This window comes from Salvelinus namaycush, chromosome 3 (genome assembly GCF_016432855.1).
Source record: "Salvelinus namaycush isolate Seneca chromosome 3, SaNama_1.0, whole genome shotgun sequence".
NCBI lineage: Eukaryota > Metazoa > Chordata > Actinopteri > Salmoniformes > Salmonidae > Salvelinus > Salvelinus namaycush.
Window position 1 is genome coordinate 25,596,195 of NC_052309.1, and position 21,401 is coordinate 25,617,595.

Sequence of the window (21,401 nt, forward strand, 5' to 3'; positions counted from 1 at the left end):
TTTCAAAGAATGTGGGAGATGAATCATACAAGCAGCTCTTTGTTATTTTTGCTATGTTGAACATTTAAAGAAGAGAAATAGCCTCCATTACCAGTGTTTTCACTGGTTGGGAACTTAACTCGCATCTATATTTCATACAGTACAATGATGTGTTGCCTAGTCTATAGGGATCATGTATTAAATTATGATCCACATAATTCACAAGGGTAACCTACAGTCAGATGAGATTAATTACTTATAACTGGTTGATATTCGTATAAAGTGTGACAATATTTTTTTTTCAATTTTTCAATGAAACTGTAGCATCAAATTAACATGGTCTTCAGACCATTCTCATTGGCTATGAGAGATGGACTCATATGACGTAAAGTTTCCGGGTTGTCGCCTCTCTGTTGCAGGTTACTTTCGGTCATTCATCCTTCTGGGAATGTCTCTCTCACTTCTCGGTTTTTGAGGTAAGATTAGATTGACTATAGCTAGCATACAAGCTAGCTAGGGAAATGGCTAAGTAAACTGTCAGATAATATATGTTATCATCATAGCTATCTTATTTACAAAAATGTGTCAATATTGAATATTCTTAATATCCAGTGTACTGAAGTAGTAAGAAACAGCTAACGTTAGCAATGCCAACTTCATTTCTGTCTTTGTTTATGATCTGGCCAGGCTACAAGCCTACAAGCTAGGCTACACGTCGTTTTTAATTTTAATAACCAACAGCGCCTATTAATATCAAATACTTAAAGCGCATAATGGGTGTATTCCACGGTGGTCTCTGTTTTCAAACATCACATTACAGAACATTTGCGGAACGCCAGTCACCAAATTATATTCCTCGTTGTCCCTCTAATTTTCATAATGATACCACGAAGCTAGCTACAAAAAAGTCTTAATTTTGATATACCGGATTCTTTTTAGATATGTGAACAGCCTTACATTTGTTGGGAGAAATAGCACGACTATTATGTTTTTTCTTGAAGCTATGTCAACGGAGTTGACAGGTGCAGAGGTTACTTTTGGTCAGACAACGACATGGTCTCGCTCACTGGACCTTTATTTGATTTATTAATTTGATGTCCGTAAACTAAAAGGCATGTAACATTGCCTAATTGTAAAAAACGAATGAATGTTTGAGCAAACGATTTGATAGCCATGTGGGTTATATTACAGGTTTATACTAAAACGTTGGTGAATACTCGTTTCTGATTGGCTAGAATGGCATTCTAGAATAGACATTAAGTAAGGGATAATCGAGGGGCTATGCGTTCTCTGGAAAATAATGAACGACGTAGAATATGTGTTCCACGCTAGCAGAGTGGAACTAACATTCCAGGGATTAGCATTTTTTTCCAGAGAAAGCATAGAGCCCCGAGTTGATTATCACTTTTATACTATTGCTATAATTGAACACATTTACCGCTAGAAATGGGTTAATTTGCTGGTAGAGATGTGTGCAACATCCACTGAAGTAGCTAGCAAGTTTACTAGATAGTGACAGTAGTCGCCTTGGTAACCAAGCAAACAGACTTGGTAGTTTTAGCTAACCAAACCATCGGTCCTAGCTTGCTATTATGAAAATCTAATTCAACAATGCCAATAATGTTTTCCATTCGACTTTTGTTTCAGAAGCAGCTCAAACATAGAACATGTAAGAACTATATCCATTGAATTCTACCGTGCAAATATACTGTGGGTTATAGAGAAATAATGCATGCTCTAGAATGCCCTTCAAGCCAATCAGAAATGACTATTCAACAATGCCATGGTATAATTAAGCAAAAAGGCCTGAGGGGGTGTGGTATATGGCTAATAAACCATGGCTAAGGGCTGTTCTTAGGCACGACGCAACGTGGAGCATATTGGTGAATACCACAAACCCCTGAGGTGCCTTATTGCTATTATAAACGGGTTACCAACGTCATTAGAACAGTAAAAATACATGTTTTTGTCATCCCTGTGGTATACGGTCTGATATACCACGGCTGTCAGCCGATCAGCATTCAGGGCTCGAACCACCCAGTTTCTAAAACCAGATAATGGGACAGTTAGAAAAGGTATTGGGTCAGTTGGAAACGTTGGCTAGCTAGCTCGCAAGGCATAAGCACGTCGCCATGAAACATAAAGAACGAACAACTACAGTCACGTCCATAAATATCGAACTAATCGAACGAACGACTGTGTCGCGTCTCTAGCAACCAAAAATATGAGAAAGTATGAATTTGCTTCGAAAAATGAAAATATCAACGAACACTTTTGGTAAATGTTTGCTTTAGTATTGTTTTCTTTGGCAACTGTGGTATAAGCGGGATAAACACCTCCGTTCTGTACATTCTGTACATGGGGTGGCAGGTAGCCTAGTAGTTAGAGCATTGGGCCAGTAACCGAAAGGTTGCTAGATCGAATCCCCGAGCTGACAAGGTAAACATCTGTAGTTCTGCTCCTGAACAAGGCAGTTAACCCACCTCCGTCATTGTAAATAAGAATTTGTTCTTAACTGACTTGACTAGTTAAATAAAAACTAAAAACATTACCTTGGAAAAATTAACTCCTTATTTTCAAGGTAATGTCAGAGTTTATCCCTTACTTATATATGGGTTATACATGTGCGGATTATATTATATATGGGTTGTACATGTATGGTTTATATTATATATGGGTTATGCATGTATGGGTCATATTATATATGGGTTATACATTAAAAAACATTTTTTTTACCAAGAATGTTCAATACCAGTCCTGATAACAGGATAGAAAACTAATGCCAAGGTCTGGTGAACACACTTCAAGTCAGTCATCACCCTGTTTTGTATTGATACGGTTCTTGTGTTACAATTTGTACAGATGAGGAGTTTGATGTACAGTGTAGGCTTGTTTCAAGGCTTGAGGTACAGTACAGGTTTGTGTTGTTCTTTTTCTGCCATCTGTTTTATAGACACAGCAGTAGCATTGAATATTCTATCTAACAATACAACCTTGCCATTAGTCTTGATCCCACATTTCATGCATAACACAGTATTCTTCATTGTGTTAAAGGTCATTGACCTCATGCTATGACATGCTTCTACGTGGGTAGTAGTATCCTGTCTGATGATGAGGCAGTGGACATGTTTTTCTTGAAACAGCTGAAAGGATTTCACTGTTGCTGATTTGAAAGCGTTAGAGCACATCAAGAAAAATAATCATGTGGCTTGGATAAACATGTCTGTCTCCTCATTTCTTGGAATAGATTAAACTGAATCTGTGAACACAATGTTGTGTCAGTCAGTGTCAGTCTATGTAATGTGTATCACTATGAGCAACCAGCTGTGTTTGCGTAACAGTTTTAATAGATGTGGTCTCTGGAAATATAATGCAAAAAGGGTTAGTCACAGTCAGCCCTGAGTATGTTGAGATGAATACTGTAGAGAGGAACCGTATCACTTCCTGTCCAATACACTCTTCTATTGGATGAGAGCAGTTGTGGGTGGAAGCAGGAGAATGTATGTTAGCTCTTTGTGAGTGCAGCTGAGTTAACGAAAAACCTTAGACAGGGAGTGAAGAATAAACATCTTGTGTAGAATAAACAATATCTGGACCAGGCTTTTTGTTCAAGGAAAGAGGAAGAAGTGTGTTTTGTTAGCGTACCTCAGAACAGTAGGTAAGGTAACCAATTTCTTCTCTTGTTCATTCTACCGAAAGGTTTGCACTGTTTCGATCTGCTCATCACTGGTATAGCGTTTTTCAGAAGTGTGTGCATGTGTTAATTTTCTAAAGCCATTCAGACCATCTCTGAATTACCTCTCTTTTCAGGGGTAAACAGTCATTCCTCTGACTAATGTTTTAGGCTCTCTGAAAATTATGATTTTGTTTAAAGAGCTGATATACCTGATAACGGATATCATTTCAATTAAGAGCAACGAAAGCGGTTGGAAGATTTTTTGGTGGGGGCATCATATCAAATGTAGAAATATAATATATTTAGAATGTAGATAATTTCTTCACACTAAGGAAGATATACTGATTGAAGGAGGAATTTGAATTTGTCCTGGCTGATTCATTTTGGGGTTGTGATGCCTGGGCAGTAAATGGGATTAGGCCAGATCAGTGGCACATGAGCAGTATAAGCCACTCACAGGCAGCATCCTGTGTGCTAAAGCACTTGAGCCTTCATTACTGTCTGGAGGGATGTCAAGTCACACAAGCATTCACCATCAGGGTCATAGCAGATCATAGCAGATCATGATTCAAGCATGACGTGGCCTTTCTGTCATTTTACAAGTAATGATCCTGTCTAGACATGCTCAGCTGCTCGTTATAGTATCCGCAGCAAGATCAATTAGATAACATTTTTAATGGAATGTAGGTCTGATGTTTTGGGCACTTTTATTACAGTTTGAGTTGACCTGAAATGTTCCCCTTATCTCTGATGTCAAGATGCCCTCCATTAGACTACATTGTATTATAAGTGATTTGATATGGTTTTGTCAATGTTTTACTGGATAGTGGAATGGGATTTTTGTTTAGGCTTGGATGAAGTCCAGATTCAACTTTGGTGCCCTTTTTACCCTTTCCAGTGTGCTGGTTAGTGTTAGTTACCAAACTTTGCATCTTATATTTTACTGGGCAAGTCAGTTAAGAACAAATTCTTATTTTCAATGACAGCCTAGGAGCAGTGGGTTAACTGCCTTGTTCAGGGACAGAACCATAGATTTTTACCTTGTCAGCTCGGGGATTCGATCTTGCAACCTTTCGGTTACTAGTCCAACGCTCTAACCACTAGGCTACCTACCACATCTGCACTGTTCTTCAAGTAAATGTGTGCATAGAGTCCTTGTGCATACAGTTGGTTAGTTTGTTTAACTTTGTAATCATTGGTTTTTGTTTGACATACATTTTAAAGTGAAAAAAACAGAGTCTGCATCACTCTGTTACCATGGAATTGCCCTCTTGCCAGTTGCCACCTTGGAGAATCTTGCGCAAAGAAATAATGTGTTCTTTGACTTACATGGAAATGTCTCTGGTTTGCACAAGGAAGTCGTTTTCAGTGATGTCATGACTCCTGAATAGTTTTCAGTGAAGTCATTTGGGTTTGCCTTTTTCGTGGGAAAAGACTGGGTGATGCACATATGCCATGACAGTGATCGAGGTTAGAATGTAGACGTATGTCGAAAGGGTTGCCAAGTGGCACCAGAAATGTGGCAATAGTAAGAAAGTAAAAGCCAAGTAACAAAATAAGACAGTAAATGACTACTTAAATGTTTTTTAATTTTTTTTATTACCTGTAAAAGGTTAAGTAAGATTTCATGTATGCTGTCTCTGTCATCTAACCTAATCTAACCTCACCTCTTTGGCTTCATAACCACTCTGCTGAACTCTGCTCTGCAGTCTTTGTATTTCAGTCTCTTTATTTATAACATTCTCAAGGGGTATTTTCCTAGGGTAGACCTACTGAGCTATTTATTAACAACTTGTGTTGCTCATTCGAATTATTCTACCTTATAAATGTTTCTGTCTTAACCAAGGCATCATCAATTGGCATAAATACATACAGATACTCTTTCAGATTTTTTAAACACAGACCTAACATTCTTTCAGTTCTGGGAAATGATTGCACACTGCAAGCATCAATTATTGATAAGATAAAAGGTTGTCAAATCTGAACTGAAGTGATGTTGACCAGACATGGGCCTAGATGTTTGTGTACAGCTGCAGCGGTCAGTGTAGTGCTCCAGTGAAACTCAGCTATTTTGTGCAGCAATATTTACCGGTGGTAAGGTATGTGTTAAATACCTTAGCTGCTTCTTGTTTGACCCCCCCCCCCCCCCCCCCAAATAATAAAACACCTAGGTTCGGTGTGTTGCAATGTATGCTTTGCCATGAAATGCATACAAGAAGCCTTCTTGAAAATGAATAAAGTCATTACTTTTGGCTAGTCTATAAATTAGATGTTGTATTATGCACAGTGCATGCTTGTGGCTACTGGCTAGCTCCTAGCTATTCCTTCAATATGACTACTCTTGGTTAAGTTCTGGGTCTATATGTGTTAGAAATGAGTAGTTCACCTGTGTTTATTCAGCTTCTCCCAATCATGATACATCCAAATAGTCAGTGAAGAAAACCCGAACACTGGAACTACTGTTGCTCGTTATCCTACGCATTCCATCCCGCCGCGACAGATTCTTCGGTTTACGCGCACAAAAGATTACAAAAGATTACAATATGACTAACATACTTCTCTTTCTCCATGTATTTTCTTCTTCCCCTGTGCTCAACAATTCTGGACCAATCACCCTGCTATAGAGCTAGCATCACAGACCTCTTGTGTCAAGCCTTTCCATTGAACCGTCTGGGTGCATGTGCTGCTACCTGTCCAATCTGTAATTACCGCCACCTGCTTTGGCAACCTTTCCATGACCTGAGAGCTGAGCATTCTGAACTCTCCCTGAAGCAGACGCTTCTCCCTCAAGTCTCTTTTTCTCTCCACTTCTGCCTCACCTTCAACCATGAGGTTCAAAGTAGACATGCATTACATAGTGTTCTCGCCTGTGTACCTGTTGATGTGGCTGTACACGCTCATCACGTTTATCCCATGGTATTTCCTCACTGATGCTGGGAAGAAGAAAACCATGGCAAAGAGAGAGAAAGCCAAGTCCACCACAGGCAAAGCAGAGGGCCCCTATCGTTGTGTGGAGAACTTTGACAACCTGGCCCGGGAGGACTTTGAGGGAAAGGACACTCTAGACAAGCTGTTTGAGCATGCAGTGCAGCGCTTCGGCAACGCAGACTGCCTGGGCACCAGGGAGGTCCTAAATGAGGAGAACGAGATGCAACCCAGCGGCAAGATCTTTAAGAAGGTAGAGTGATCACACACACATCTCACCAGGAACCAATTATTGCAGTCAAGGTTCTGCCAAATAAGTTAGAAAAGTTATGCAACCTGAAGCAAGTTTGTGTAACTTCATATAACATCTAACAATCCTAGATTAAGTCCCTTCTTGTAGAGTTATTAAATCGAATGTCATAAATATATGACTTGACTCTCCAGTGGGATATTTACCCCTGTGAACTGAAGGCCCTTAGTAGAACCAACCCTAATGGACTGTTTCTGTTCTCTCCTCTGCTGCAGCTGATCCTGGGGGAGTACAGGTGGCTGTCCTATGACGAGGTGGACCAGATCATCAGTCATCTAGGTAGTGGACTGGCAGCCCTGGGCCAGCAGCCCAAGAGTACCATCGCCATCTTCTGTGAGACACGGGCAGAGTGGATGATCACTGCACAGGCCTGCTTCAGACGCAACTTTCCATGTAGGCACATAAAGTTCCACTAGTTTGCATTATAAAGATATTTCCTGTTAGGACAGCAATATTTGTGAAAACATTGTGTTGTGTGTGTGCATGTGAACAACATGTTTGGTTGTGTTGCAGTGGTCACTCTGTATGCCACCCTGGGGGAGGAGGCAGTGGCCTATGGCCTGAATGAGTGTGGGGCCACTCACCTGATCACCAGCACAGAGCTACTGGAGACTAAACTCAAGGTAGGAGTCATCAGGGGAAATGCATGGTTCAGATTCTAGCCGAACTACACACTGCTGTTCTCATCTCCTCTATCTGTGGGAAAGAGAGCTATCTTTTTAGACAGGATGTGTGCAATCACCTCTGTAGATCAAGGAGGAATTTAAAATTAGCCATGGGGTGTTTGTGTGTGAACTGAGGTGTGTCATTACTGAAAATGGCGCCAGAGAAGATGGCTGACGTTTTACGTGCTCCTAACCAACTGTGCTATTTTGTTAGTTTTTTTGCGTCGTTTGTAACTTATTTTTTACATAATATTGCTGCTACTGTCTCTTATGACTGAAAATAACTTCTGGATATCAGAACAGCGATTACTCACCTCGAACTGGAATAAGCTTTTTTCTTTAACGAGTCCGACACGAAGGATATACTGCTTTCTCGGGAACGGGCCCAAATCCCTGTCATTTGCGTGAAGAAAATATGGAGAAAAGGGGGCGGAGGTCAGGTTGCCTTCTGAGAATTCGTAGGCGAGCGAGTAAACCTTCACTGCCATCCGTTCTATTGGCCAACGTGCAATCATTGGAAAATAAAATCGATGACCTACGATTAAGATTATCCTACCAACGGGACATTAACTGTAATATCTTATGTTTCACCGAGTCGTGGCTGAACGACGACATGGATAAAATAAAGCTGACGGGATTTTCCATCCACCGACAGAACAGTGAAGCTACGTCTGGTGAGACGAAGGGTGGGGGTGTGTGTGTATTTGTTAATAACAGCTGGTGCGCGATGTCTAATATTAAAGAAGTCTCGAGGTATTGCTCGCCTGAGGTAGAGTACCTTACGATAAGCTGTAGACCACACTATCTACCAAGAGAGTTGTCATCTATATTATTCGTAGCTGTCTATTTACCACCACAAACCTAAGACCGCACTCAACCAACTCTATAAGGCCATAAGCAAACAAGAAAATGCTCATTCAGAAGTGGCGCTCCTAGTGGTCGGGGACTTTAATGCAGGAAAACTTAAATCCGTTTTACCTCATTTCTACCAGCATGTCATGTGAAACCCAGAGGGGAAAAAACTCTAGACCACCTTTACTCCACACACAGAGATGCATACAAAGCTCTCTCCTGCCCTCCATTTGGCAAATCTGACCATAATTCTATCCTCCTGATTCCTGCTTAAAAGCAAAAATTAAAGCAGGAAGTACCAGTGACTCGCTCAATACGGAAGTGGTCAGATGACGCGGATGCTACGCTACAGGACTGTTTTGCTAGCACAGACTGGAATATGTTCCGGGATTCATCCAATGGTGGCAACATCCACATCGAGCTAAAGGAGCAGGACACTAATCCGGACACTTATAAGAAATCCCGCTATGCCCTCAGACGAACCATCAAACAAGCAAAGTGTCAATACAGGATTAAGATTGAATCCTACTACACCTGTTCTCACGCTCATTGGATGTGGCAGGGCTCGAAAACTATTACGGACTACGAATTGAAACCCAGAAGCAAGCTGCCCAGTGACGCGAGCCTACCAGACGAGCTAAATGCCTTTTTATGCTCGCTTCGAGGCAAGCAACACTGAAGCATGCACGAGAGCACCAGCTGTTCTGGACTACTGTGTGATAACGCTCTCGGTAGCCGATGTGAGCAAGACCTTTAAACAGGACCTGTACTCAAAGCATGCGCGGACCAACTGGCAAGTGTCTTCACTGACATTTTCAACCTCTCCCTGACTGAGTCTGTAATACCTACATGTTTCAAGCAGACCATAATAGTCCCTGTGCCCAAGGAAGAGAAGGTAACCTGCCTAAATGATTACCGCCCCGAAGCACTCACTTCGGTAGCCATGAAGTGCTTTGAAAGGCTGTTCATGGCTCACATCAACAGCACCCTCCCGAATACCCTAGAGCCACTCCAATTCGCATACCGCCCCAACAGATCCACAGATGACGCAATCTCAATCGTACTCCACACTGCCCTTTCCCACCTGGACAAAAGGAACACCTATGTCAAATCAAATAAAAATGTATTGGTCACATACACATGGTTAGCAGATGTTAATGCGGGTGTAGCGAAATGCTTGTGCTTCTAGTTCCGACCGTGCAGTAATATCTAACAAGTAATCTAACAATTTCCCAACAACTACCTTATACACAAGTGTAAAGGAATGAATAAGAATATGTACATATAAATACACGGATGAGCGATGGCCGAACGCCATAGGCAAGATGCAGTAGATGGTATAGAGTGCAGTATATACAGTGGGGAGAACAAGTATTGGATACACTGCCGATTTTGCAGGTTTTCCTACTTACAAAGCATGTAGAGGTCTGTAATTTTTATCATAGGTACACTTCAACTGTGAGAGACGGAATCTAAAACAAAAATCCAGAAAATGACATTGTATGATTTTTAAGTAATTAATTTGCATTCCGTCTCTCACAGTTGGTTTGTACCTATGATACAAATTACAGACCTCTACATGCTTTGTAAGTAGGAAAACCTGCAAAATCGGCAGTGTATCAAATACTTGTTCTCTCCACTGTACATATGAGATGAGTAATGTAGGGTATGTAACATTATATAAAGGGGCATTGTTTAAAGTGACTAGTGATACATTTATTACATCCAATTTGTAATTATTAAAGTGGCTAGAGATTTGAGTCAGTATGTTGGCAGCGGCCACTCAATGTTAGTGATGGCAGTTTAACAGTCTGATGGCCTTGAAATAGAAGCTGTTTTTCAGTCTCTCGGTCCCAGCTTTGATGCACCTGTACTGACCTCGCCTTCTGGATGATAGCGGGGTGAACAGGCAGTGGCTCGGGTGGTTGATGTCCTTGATGATCTTTTTGGCCTTCCTGTGACATCGGATGGTGTAGATGTCCTGGAGGGCAAGAGAATGCTGTTCATTGACTACAGCTCAGCGTTCAACATCATAGTGCCCACGAAGCTCATCACTAAGCTAAGGATCCTGGGACTAAACACCTCCCTCTGCAACTGGATCCCGGACTTCCTGACAGGCCACCCCCAGGTGGTAAGGTTAGGCAACATCACGTCTGCCACTCTGGTCCTCAACAATGGAGTGTGTACTTAGTCCCCTCCTGTACTCCCTGTTCACCCACGACTCCGTTGCCAAACACGACTCCAACACCATCATTAAGTTTGCTGACGACAGCCTATAGGGAGGTGGTCAGAGACCTGGCAGTGTGGCGCCAAGACAACAACCTCTCCCTCAATGTGAGGAAGACAAAGGAGCTGATCGTGGACTACAGGAAAAGGCGGGCCGAACAGGCCCCCATTAACATCGACGGGGCTGTAGTGGAGCGGGTCGAGAGTTTCAAGTTCCTTGGTGTCCACATCACCAACGAACTATCATGGTCCAAATACACCAAGACAGTCATGAAGAGGGCACGACAAAACCTTTTGCCCCTCAGGAGACTGAAAAGATTTGGCATGGGTCCCCAGATCCTCAAAAAGTTCTACAGCTGCACCATTTTGAGCATCCTGACCGGTTGCATCACTGCCTGGTATGGCAACTGCTCGGCATCTGACCGTAAGGCGCTACTGAGGGTAGTGTGTACGGCCCAGTACATCACTGTGGCCAAGCTTCCTGCCATTCAGGACATATATAATAGGCGGTGTCAGAGGAAAGCCCAGAAAATTGTCAGAGACTCCAGTCACCCAAGTCATAGGCTGTTTTCCCTGCTACCGCACGGCAAGCGGTACCGGAATGCCTAGTCTAGGACCAAAAGGCTCCTTAACAGCTTCTACCCCCAAGCCATAAGACTGCTGAACAATTAATCAAATGGCCACCAGACTATTTACACTGACACCCCCCCATTTATTTGTTACACTGCTGCTACTCGCTGTTTTTTATTTGGGCTCCAGAGTGGCACAGCAGTCTAAGGCACTGCATCTCAGTGTTAGAGGCATCACTACAGACACCCTGGTTTGAATCTGGACTGTATCACAACCGGCAGTGATTGGGAGTCCCATAGGGCGGTGCACAATTGGCCCAGCGTCGTCCGGGTTTGGCCGGTGTAGGCCGTCATTGTAAATAAGAATTTGTTTCACATCTATGCATAGTGACTTTACCCCTACCTACATGTACAAATTATCCTCGACTGACCTGTAACCCTGCACACTGACTCGGTACCGGTACCCCCTGTATATTTCCTCTTTATTGTGTTTTTTTATTTAATTTTTTACTTTAGTTTATTTGGTAAATATTTGATTAACTCTTCTTGAACCGCAATATTCATTAAGGGCTTGTAAGTAAGCATTTCATTACCGTGAAATGCTTACTTACAAGCCCTTAACCTACAGTGCAGTCGACACAGCGCATGTGACAAACAAAGTTTGATTTGAAAAACAAATACTGATGTCATTGAAACTTGAATGAACCCTAAAGGCATTTAGGACACGAGAGCTGAGATTACTCATGTCTAGACAATGATGTGTCTTCTTGTGTCTTTGACAGAGTATTTTGCCAGAAATGCATAACCTGAAGCACGTTATCTATGTGGACAACAAGAGCATCAGAAGGACGGGTTACCCAGAGGGCATTCAGATCCACAGCATGCAGGCAGTACAAGAGCTGGGATCCAAACCTGACAACTGTACGTGGAAACATCAACAAAACTATGCATGTACAAAACACACAGGTCACACTGTTGGGTCACTCTGTTAAGTCACCCTGTTATGTCAAACAGTGTTTGCTCTGAAACGTGAGTTTACATATGGCTCAGATGGCATTGTAGCGATGGTAAAATGTCTAAGCAGCTAGTGAAGTATAATATGCACATATGCTGGCAGTTTAGTTTAGTCCCACAATGTAGTAAAGAATGTTTGTACTGTCCTGAACTGTACCATTTATTTTCTAAGCATTATTAAGTGACGTGTCCCCCTGTGCTCCTGGCAGTGAGTATAGCTGTGCAGCGGCCCCAGCCCACAGACCTGGCTGTGGTCATGTACACCAGCGGCTCCACAGGACAACCCAAAGGAGTCATGATCATCCACAGCAATCTTATTGCTGGCATGACGGGCCAGTGTGAGAGGATCCCAGGCCTGGGGTGAGCAGAGCACTCTATCACAGGGCTTCTAGTATCTAACCACCATTTAACTAGGCTGGTCAGGTCTCTGCATCTGACATGGGGATTTGACGCAATGTTTTAAAGACAGCAGACAAACAGTGTAATGTGCTCATGATAACCATGCCTAAACTTATTTACTCATGCGATCTTCCTCCTTAACTTGATAATTAGACAGTATTGTCAAAGTGCATAACCACTTCCTTATTTTTGTATAATGTTGTGCATGGTTACAGACATTGAAGATGTTCTCTCATCTTCATATTGCTTACAGTAGTGTGATGTGTTTGTGCCCATGTGCAGGCCGAAGGATACCTACATTGGCTACCTGCCTCTAGCTCATGTGCTGGAGATGACTGCTGAGATCTCATGTATGACGTACGGCTGCAGAATTGGCTACTCTTCCCCACAAACACTCTCTGACCAGGTAATAGACTCAGCAGTTTGATATAAAGAGATATCTTTTCTTATGGATTTGTTTTATTTTATTGCAAAGTGGGCAACAATCTAATGTTATTTTTATTGCTTCTCTTTTGCAGTCAACAAAAATCAAGAAAGGCAGTAATGGAGACTGCTCTGTGTTGAGGCCTACTCTGATGGCAGCTGTTCCGGTAAGAACGAACATCCTTCCTTAATCTTTTTGCTTATCACTGATTTGTTAGTGTTTTATAAAATAGGGATGTGCATGGTTATTTGAATATCTGAATGGACGTAGTATTCTAATACTTGTGTGAGTGTAATGTTTTGCTCCCGAAAAATTATAGGCCAATTTTAACCTGACTCTAACACTGAAAAGGGTTTTTCTAAATGAAATGTAAATATCCATGTGACTTTGTTACATACAAGGATAGACCATGTCATTTCAAGTTATTAATTTAATAAAACAAATCTTTCAATGTAGTTATTATGTTGGCACCCCATAAAAAGACCTGTAGCCCATCAATTGCCTTCACGTAGCTTGTTGGCCAATCAAAGCGGCAAAGAGGTTCAATGTGTAGCACGTGTAGTGAAAGTTCACTAATGCAATGCAAGATGGAATGAATTACTGAATTACAAGTTAGTGAAATGAGAAGGTGTAGGCTACAATGAGCAACCAACAGGTAGTTTGTTGTTGTTTTATCTGAATGGGGTTGTGCAGCATGTGGACTCCATTAGCTTCTCTAGGCTTCTCCCAGCCCTTGTTCATGACTCTGCTCTATTACATTACACATAAGTCATTGGACGAAGGCGTCTTCTGTACGGGGGAGTTTTGTTAAGAGCCCTGACGCTCGGTCTGAACATTAACACACATCGCTTGAGGTACGGTTTTGGAAGCATAAGGACCTTATTTCATATCAGCAAGAAATCATTTTCAAAAAACAGAAAGTTTAAATTAATACACACCTTTTATTGTGCTAGGCTACTCCAGTCAAGACAGATTGTCTTGTTATATGGGATGACAAATAACATTGTGGCTGCTACAAATAAATGTTAGCTAGTCTTGACTGTAGCCGAGTTGCCTTGGTGTCTTTCTCACTCTCTCTGTCTGCTCGCTACACACACCACCGCATTTAACCTCAACGGCTGTATTTCAAATATCCGCATATCCGACAAAAATGTATGATACTATTTGAATAGTGACATTATTTCAAACCCACATCCGTACTATAAGGCTGGTTTCTTTACAGATTTTTATAGGTCAGGTTTAGAGGACATCCTCGAACAGGTGATGTTGATTCTTTGAGGTTCTTTGATAACTATCCTGCAGCTTTGATTTCCTCTGTAGAGAAAGTGGAAGCAGACATATGGATAAGGTAAAAAGAAAAACCGTCACAAACTGATGTGTGAAGTTGATCTTTTCTGTTTATTGTATCTTATCTGTCAGGAAATAATGGACCGCATCTACAAGAATGTGATGAACAAGGTGCAGGAGATGAGCTATGTGCAGAGGACACTGTTTAAACTGGGCTACAACTACAAACTGGAACAGATCAAAATGGGCTACGATGCCCCTCTCTGCAACTTGTGAGTATATTGTATGTGAGGACACAAACACATATACACATACCAGCATGTTCCCAGCTGATGTACACAATCCTGTTACATGCACATGGCTATCTATAGAGATAAAATCCCTGATACAAGGTCAGTGCATAAAGACATAAACATTGATTAATGTCAGTACATAAAAACATAAACATTTCCAACATGCCATTACAGTACTTGGAAGTAAGAGATATAGCTAGGCCTTATCAAACTACATGGGTTTTTCAAAGCTGTATAGATTTGTCCTCTGGAATCTATATATTTTAAAATTTTAAATGTTGACTGGTTTTAGTTCCCCCTTGTTGGCAACAATATTTTCTTGTCTACCAGACAAGACAAGTTTCCTTTCCCCATTTCTTGGTATCAGCATGACCGAGACATTGGCCTCTAGTCACCCTCTCAACTTTTTTAGTTTTTGTTGCCAATTTTACTCTATCGGATTCTAATAAATAGGCTACAAGTGTGTCACTTCCACTGCAAGTCTAATGTGCCCTAGTTCTGAGATGGCAGAGACCAATGACAGGATCAGAATCTGTATACATCATCATAACATGCAACAACCTGCATCATTACAAGCTGCTTATCAGGGATCAGACAGTGAAACTGTATCAGTAAGCATGGACCAATTGGCATCTTGATAAACTAGTAAGTAGTAATACGTACATTTCTCTCCTCTGCTCCGTCAGGCTGCTGTTTAAGAAGGTGAAGGCTCAGCTGGGAGGGAACATCAGGATGATGCTGTCAGGAGGGGCACCCTTGTCCTCCGCCACACAGCGATTCATGAACATCTGCTTCTGCTGCCCTGTGGGACAGGGCTACGGCCTCACAGAGACCTGCGGAGCAGGTACCATCACAGAGGGTGAGTCATGGCAAGGCACAGCCACGGACTACTACTGCTGGGGTCCTTTGCTAATGATATTCACCCTGGAAGTGGTATCATTACCAAGTGCACCCTTGGTTCCTTCACTAGCAGAGTAGTAGTAGTGTGTAGGGGAATGGTGGGAGCTCTGTCATTTGAGAATTTTCACCATTGTGTTTTTTGGGGGAAATTATACCTATGCATTCTATGGTAAATTTTGGCTTTAGCCAAGACAAGGTCTTTGAGAAAATGCTACTGCTCAGGCTTTTATATATGTTAAGGTGCCCTGAGGGTTTCATGTCTTTAAACACACATGCTTTCAGAGATAGATGTCTTTGTTCAAGCCCCAACCTGTGAAACGTTCTGTGGTACTGGGATCGTGGATGACAAAGGAATGACAGCTATACTAAATATAACTGTTTTGCGTCAATCGGCTTTGCAGTATAGGTACGCAGGTATCAGTCATTTTTCAGTGCATTGTAAATGTGGAAGGATATGCTTGTGTGACGCTACGCAGCAGTATACGAGTGTGAAATAAATGGCCAAATGATGCCAAATAACCACCGGGGACGATTTTATAAGGCCATATTATTTAAGAGGACCTCAGGATAGGGTTCTCAGTTTCGTTTAACACTCTTGCAAGGCAGAGGATAATGTACAAGTTCTTAGTTTAAAAACAAATAACATTATTTTATAACAAATCAATGTTTGCAAACATTTGATTTTCCTCATAGCTCAAAGCAGTGAATGAACTAAATATGACAGTGTTATAATTGTGATTCTCCCACCACACTGTTTTTTGTCTCCGGTCAATCTGAAGGACAAGTGTGTTAGCTGTTTATTCACCTGCCTGCAGTTGCTAATAACACATTCGCAACCGCCCAACTATATGTGATAAAGTGAAAATCTGTGGCCCGCTGCATTATGTTAGGCCATGTGAGAGGTTATAGACTTAGCCTACAGTCAGTGTTGAGATTTCACTTACTATTCCATTTAACCCATCTGAACACTACAGTTCCCATCTTGTGACTGTCTAATTTGTATAGCGCTTCACAATCATCACACAACATAGCCGCTATTGTCAACCTCTTCTACCACTTCACCAAATCTTTCCCAAACATTACAGTTCTGGCCCTCCCTTAATGTTTTTAATTAAACTCTGACATTGTTCTTTTTGCCTCCGTGGATCGACTTACATTTTTTCTGCCCGTCTTCCCTGAAGCATTTGGTGATTGGCGTGTGTAGGCTAATGTTAGACCCTAAAGCTTAGGCTTTTGTACCCTTGTCTAAAGCCAGATAAAAAGTAACCAAAGAAAAACCTTAATGTAGCCTATTCTGTCGATATGAATTACACAATTGTATATTTGAGTCAACCCGCACATCACTAACGTGTGTATCTTGCTCTTTGCCTTAGAAGTGCATGAGCGTAAGCACTGACGCTTATTCTTTAATGAGAAAACCTTGAATATTCCCAGACTGGTTTTTAGTAGGCCGGGTTGCAGCCTACTACTGGCATCAGATATTAAACTCTACATGGGACTATTTCATTTATTTTGTGAGTGTGTGTTTCCTCTCTCCAGTGGCAGACTACAGCACTGGGAGAGTAGGAGCCCCCCTCATCTGCTGTGAGGTCAAACTACGAGACTGGGTTGAGGGTAAGTAATAAAACCTATGGACACACATACACAAACTTATTTGTGAATATTTTTGATAAAGTGTACTGCGCTGTTGAGGAGAGCTTGCAAGTAAGCATTTCATTGTATCAGTTACACCATGTATCATGTGCTCATGACAAATACATGTTGATTATGACACACCTATAGTATGTGTATCACAGATGGCTTGGACATCCTCGTTTTGTAGCTGCCCAATTTGCCTCCTTTGCGTGTTGTTACCGTATTTTCATGTGTCTCTCATGGGCCAATTTAGCTTCCATGTGGTTAGTTTTTTTCTGGTCCAAACAATACTCTATACAGCTATTCTCTCCGACCATGCCTCACTCTTATATTCCCACTGTGTTCACAAGGCGGATACACCAGCCAGGACCAGCCCCACCCCCGTGGAGAGATCATGATTGGTGGGCCCAACGTTACCATGGGTTACTATAAGAGTGAGCACCTGAACAATGACTTCTGGGTGGATGAGCAGGGCCAGAGGTGGTTCTGTACCGGGGACGTGGGGGAGATTCACCCTGATGGCTGTCTGCAGATAGTGGGTGAGTGGCTGAGAGTTGGAGAACGCCTGAATAATAACACCAATGTGCACTGAGCACTGATCAGCTGCCTCTTCAACACTTTATGACCATGAGGCAATACTGTCATAAACAATTCAAATGGATGTAAACAGTGCTACCTGCCATAACCTCTCAGGAGAAGATGTAGACAACACTATGCTGACATACTTTAGTGTTCTCACTGACCCTCTCTGCTCTGTTTGTTCCATGTAGACCGTAAGAAGGACCTGGTCAAACTGCAGGCTGGAGAATACGTGTCCTTGGGGAAAGTGGAGTCTGCTCTGAAAAACTGCCCCCTTATTGAAAACATTTGTGCATATGCAAACAGGTATCTCTTCTGTCTGCTTTACTATATACCATACACTTCTTTACATAGGACAGAACGCTATTACATTGACACCACATTCATTTGTGGTTATTCTACATGTATCACCCTGAAAACATATTTAATGTTCATGCTCAGGTCTAGTCTGTATCATTTAAAAAATGTTCTCTTGCTTTTAGTGACCAGAACTATGTGATAAGCTTTGTGGTACCGAACCAGAAGCAGCTGACAATTCTGGCCAATAAGAACGGCATCAGTGTCGCCTGGGAGGAGATCTGTAACCACCCGGCCATGGAGAAAGAGGTCTTGAAGGCCATCAAAGAGGTGGCTACCTCAAGTAAGGCTGACACTTACTCTATGACACATATCCTGTTAACTTGATTAACCAGATGGATAATAACCTAGAATTATAAGACACATCATTTTAGTGTGTGACAATAGAGGGCTTTGTTCAGGCCATGTTTATCCCTTTTATATTAACCATTGTGTTTTCCTCCCCATCAGTCAAACTGCAGCGTTTTGAGATCCCAGTGAAAGTGCGTCTGAGCCCAGAGCCCTGGACCCCTGAGACTGGCCTGGTGACGGACGCATTCAAACTGAAGAGGAAGGAGCTGAAGAACCACTTCCAGACTGATATCGAGAGAATGTACGGAGGGAAGTAGAGCCACTATCTGATCTAACCTAAGAACGGTTTCCTGACAACTTTCACCAGTGAAATGAGTGGGTGCGTGTCTGAATGTGTGTGTATGCTTGCGTGCGAGTGCATATGCTTCAACGCACGTGTGAAACTCATTCCACGGCGGGCTGAGTGTCTGCGGGATTTCACTCATCCCTTGTACTTTATTGATGAAATAAGGTCACTAATTAGTAAGGAACTCACCTCACCTGGTTGTCTGTCTTAATTGAAAGGAAAAATCTAAAACCTGCAGATACTTTGCCCTCTATGGAATGAGTTTGACACCCTGCTTCAAAGCATTATGTCTGTGAACTGTAGAATTGTCTTTCCACGTCATCTCTTTTGTCACATTATGAATGTCAGTCCATAAAGTTCAGCACAGAAGGATCAGCTGGTTAGTTATGGCTATTTGTGTTGGAGATCGCACAGCGTTGTGTAAAACGCCATTCGAATGCAAGTCTTGTATTTGCATATTGTAATTTGCCTTTGGGATTTATTATGACATGTCCGTAAATACTACTATTTTTGTGTCTAATTGAGGTAGGAGTCATAATGGCCTTTTCTCAATGAGATTTGCTCAACTCCTGAGTCGTCTCTTCTCTGGCCTCCTTTTGAAAAAGGTGAACATAATTGATGAAAACATTTTTACTGCCCCCTAATGAGCAAGCCCCCACAGTGCTGCTGTATAAATTGTTTACTTGTTCTGTACATAGGATCACATTACTGCCACGCAACTGCCGAGCCCTCACAATCCTTTAGGCTATTGCACATAGATCAAATCTGAGTGTAACTTTGGCCATTTCTGTCACCTGTGCTTGTATCATTTATGTTTTCATGTTTTGAACCTGCTCATGACATTGTTATAGTAACACAACCCAACCCAACCCAAGTATGTCACAGATTTTTCAGATACTAGGTAAATGGTTAATGTCATACTTGCTGTGTTACAGCATGGATTATCATTTTTATTTGAGCAAAAATTAAGATAGTCCTTTAGCCTTCTTTTTTCATGCTGATCTCTTCCTACAACTCTGTTGTATACTGTACAATATTTATAGACTTAGATAATGTTTCAAGTCATATTTATAATGTACTGTAATAGTTCTACATTTCTGACCTATGGATATGCCAACTTAATAGCCTATACTCTTAAATAATTTGCCATTTTGTGACATACAGATATGAAATACTCAATATAATTCAATGCAATTTTTTCATTATAATGTTGAAAATACTATTGAGTTGCATGTGTAAAGAACTTATATTTAAAATATTTTATATGTATATTAAGGTCATGTTAAACGTTGAACCATTTTAAATTTTTTGGATGAATTTGTACTGTTGAACTGTTTAAAGGTCACAATTGTGCTTCTTGAAACTTTGTGTGGAACCTTAATGAAAATGCTGTGTATCGGCAAGTTTGCTTTATCATTCGGAAGCTGTTTAACGTGGCATATAATGCAGTAGAAGAGAATTGATGGGGTCGTGACAACTGAAACGTGCAAATCAATGCCAAAAATAATATTCCAGGATGCATTGCATTCATAACATATAATACAATTTAACGATTTTGCAAATATCTTCAATGGCCAACACATTGGGATGAAACATACACTGTTCATATTAGCCATGATACCACTCCAATCCATTGAGTCCTATCACGGCTATGTTCCAATAGGATTGAGAAAGGTAAAAAAAAATGTTTGTGAAGGTTTTATTATTCTTATACTCAGGGTTCCATGCACCAAGAATGCGACTGCAGTAGTATTTATTTTGAGACCAACCTTTAATCTTATTATGTTAATTGTGAAGCACTTAGGTTGTGTTTACAATGGCAGCCCAATTGTGATATTTTTTCCACTAATGGTCTTTTGACCAATCACATCAGATCTTTTCACATCAGAGCTTTTTCAGAGCTGATTGGATTAATCAAAATACCAATTAGTTAAAACAAGTTCAGAATTGGGCTGCCTGTGTAAATGCAGCCTTCTTCTCTCTCCATTTATATTGATGTTTTGTTAATTTGTATTATTTATTCAAATCTGTTAATATGTGAATGAAACTATGTGTGACAGGGTTGGGCAGTGTGTACCTTCTGGTTATGTCATTTGAAAGTACATATTCTTTTTATATGAACATATTAAAGCTTTCTGCCCACTGTAAAATGTTTATTACTTGAATAATTGTCAGTCATAAATATCAATATAAAGTATTGTTCAATGATTTATAATTAGGTTCACTAGTTTAAATCTACCCCATTCTTTCATAGCGCTGTCAAGAAAGATGCATTCTAACTATCCTTGGGGCAAGCTTTGCAAATCTTTCAAGCAAGGAGAATGACAGAATTTCAACCAAGCCCAAGGTATGAGGTGATTCTAATGCCTCTCATAAATTCAGTAGGTAGTGTAGGGCTAACAGCAAACTCAAATGTGGCATTGCTCCACTCAGACACGGCTGTTTATTAAAGTGCATCATGGCAGGTAACATAGTGCCTAGTGAAGGTCTACACAGCTTGAACAGTCTTCAACATTTTCTGCCTTCAAATGAAATCTAAATCTATTTTGATGTTTTTTTCCTACAGATCTACACAACCTACTCCACATTTACAAAGTGAAAGTTGTAGAACCTTTTGCCATATCTATAACTCATATTTTTATGGGAATTTGGTTGGGTCGCCCAAAAAGTTACA

At 41.2% G+C, this 21,401-nt stretch overlaps 1 protein-coding gene across 3 annotated transcripts; it reads left to right on the forward strand.

Moving 5' to 3' along the window:
• Positions 1-372: 372 nt before the first annotated feature.
• Positions 373-20,881, forward strand: LOC120045126 (long-chain-fatty-acid--CoA ligase 4-like). 3 transcript variants are annotated; one of them, XM_038990020.1, is made up of 15 exons: positions 373-455; positions 6,280-6,833; positions 7,106-7,283; positions 7,404-7,513; positions 11,985-12,123; positions 12,426-12,576; positions 12,898-13,021; positions 13,134-13,205; positions 14,459-14,598; positions 15,306-15,478; positions 17,059-17,133; positions 17,505-17,693; positions 17,925-18,039; positions 18,216-18,373; positions 18,541-20,881. In XM_038990020.1, exons 2-15 carry the CDS (start codon positions 6,483-6,485, stop codon positions 18,696-18,698), a joined length of 2,133 nt encoding a protein of 710 aa, XP_038845948.1. In that variant the 5' UTR covers positions 373-455; positions 6,280-6,482; the 3' UTR covers positions 18,699-20,881. The 3 variants fall into 3 exon arrangements, with proteins under 3 accessions (XP_038845948.1, XP_038845949.1, XP_038845950.1); XM_038990021.1 differs by having other exon boundaries at positions 405-455; positions 6,597-6,833; XM_038990022.1 differs by having other exon boundaries at positions 421-455; positions 6,600-6,833.
• Positions 20,882-21,401: the final 520 nt, after the last annotated feature.

What these genes read in the sequence shown, in the direction of transcription:
- LOC120045126 (XM_038990020.1), top strand. Translation starts at nt 6,483, where the DNA reads ATGAGGTTCAAAGTAGACATGCATTACATAGTGTTCTCGCCTGTGTAC. An exon ending in CTTCAGACGCAACTTTCCAT is followed by an intron (nt 7,284 to 7,403) that starts GTAGGCACATAA and finishes GTTGTGTTGCAG; the next exon opens with TGGTCACTCTGTATGCCACC. An exon ending in CAAAGAGGTGGCTACCTCAA is followed by an intron (nt 18,374 to 18,540) that starts GTAAGGCTGACA and finishes CCTCCCCATCAG; the next exon opens with TCAAACTGCAGCGTTTTGAG.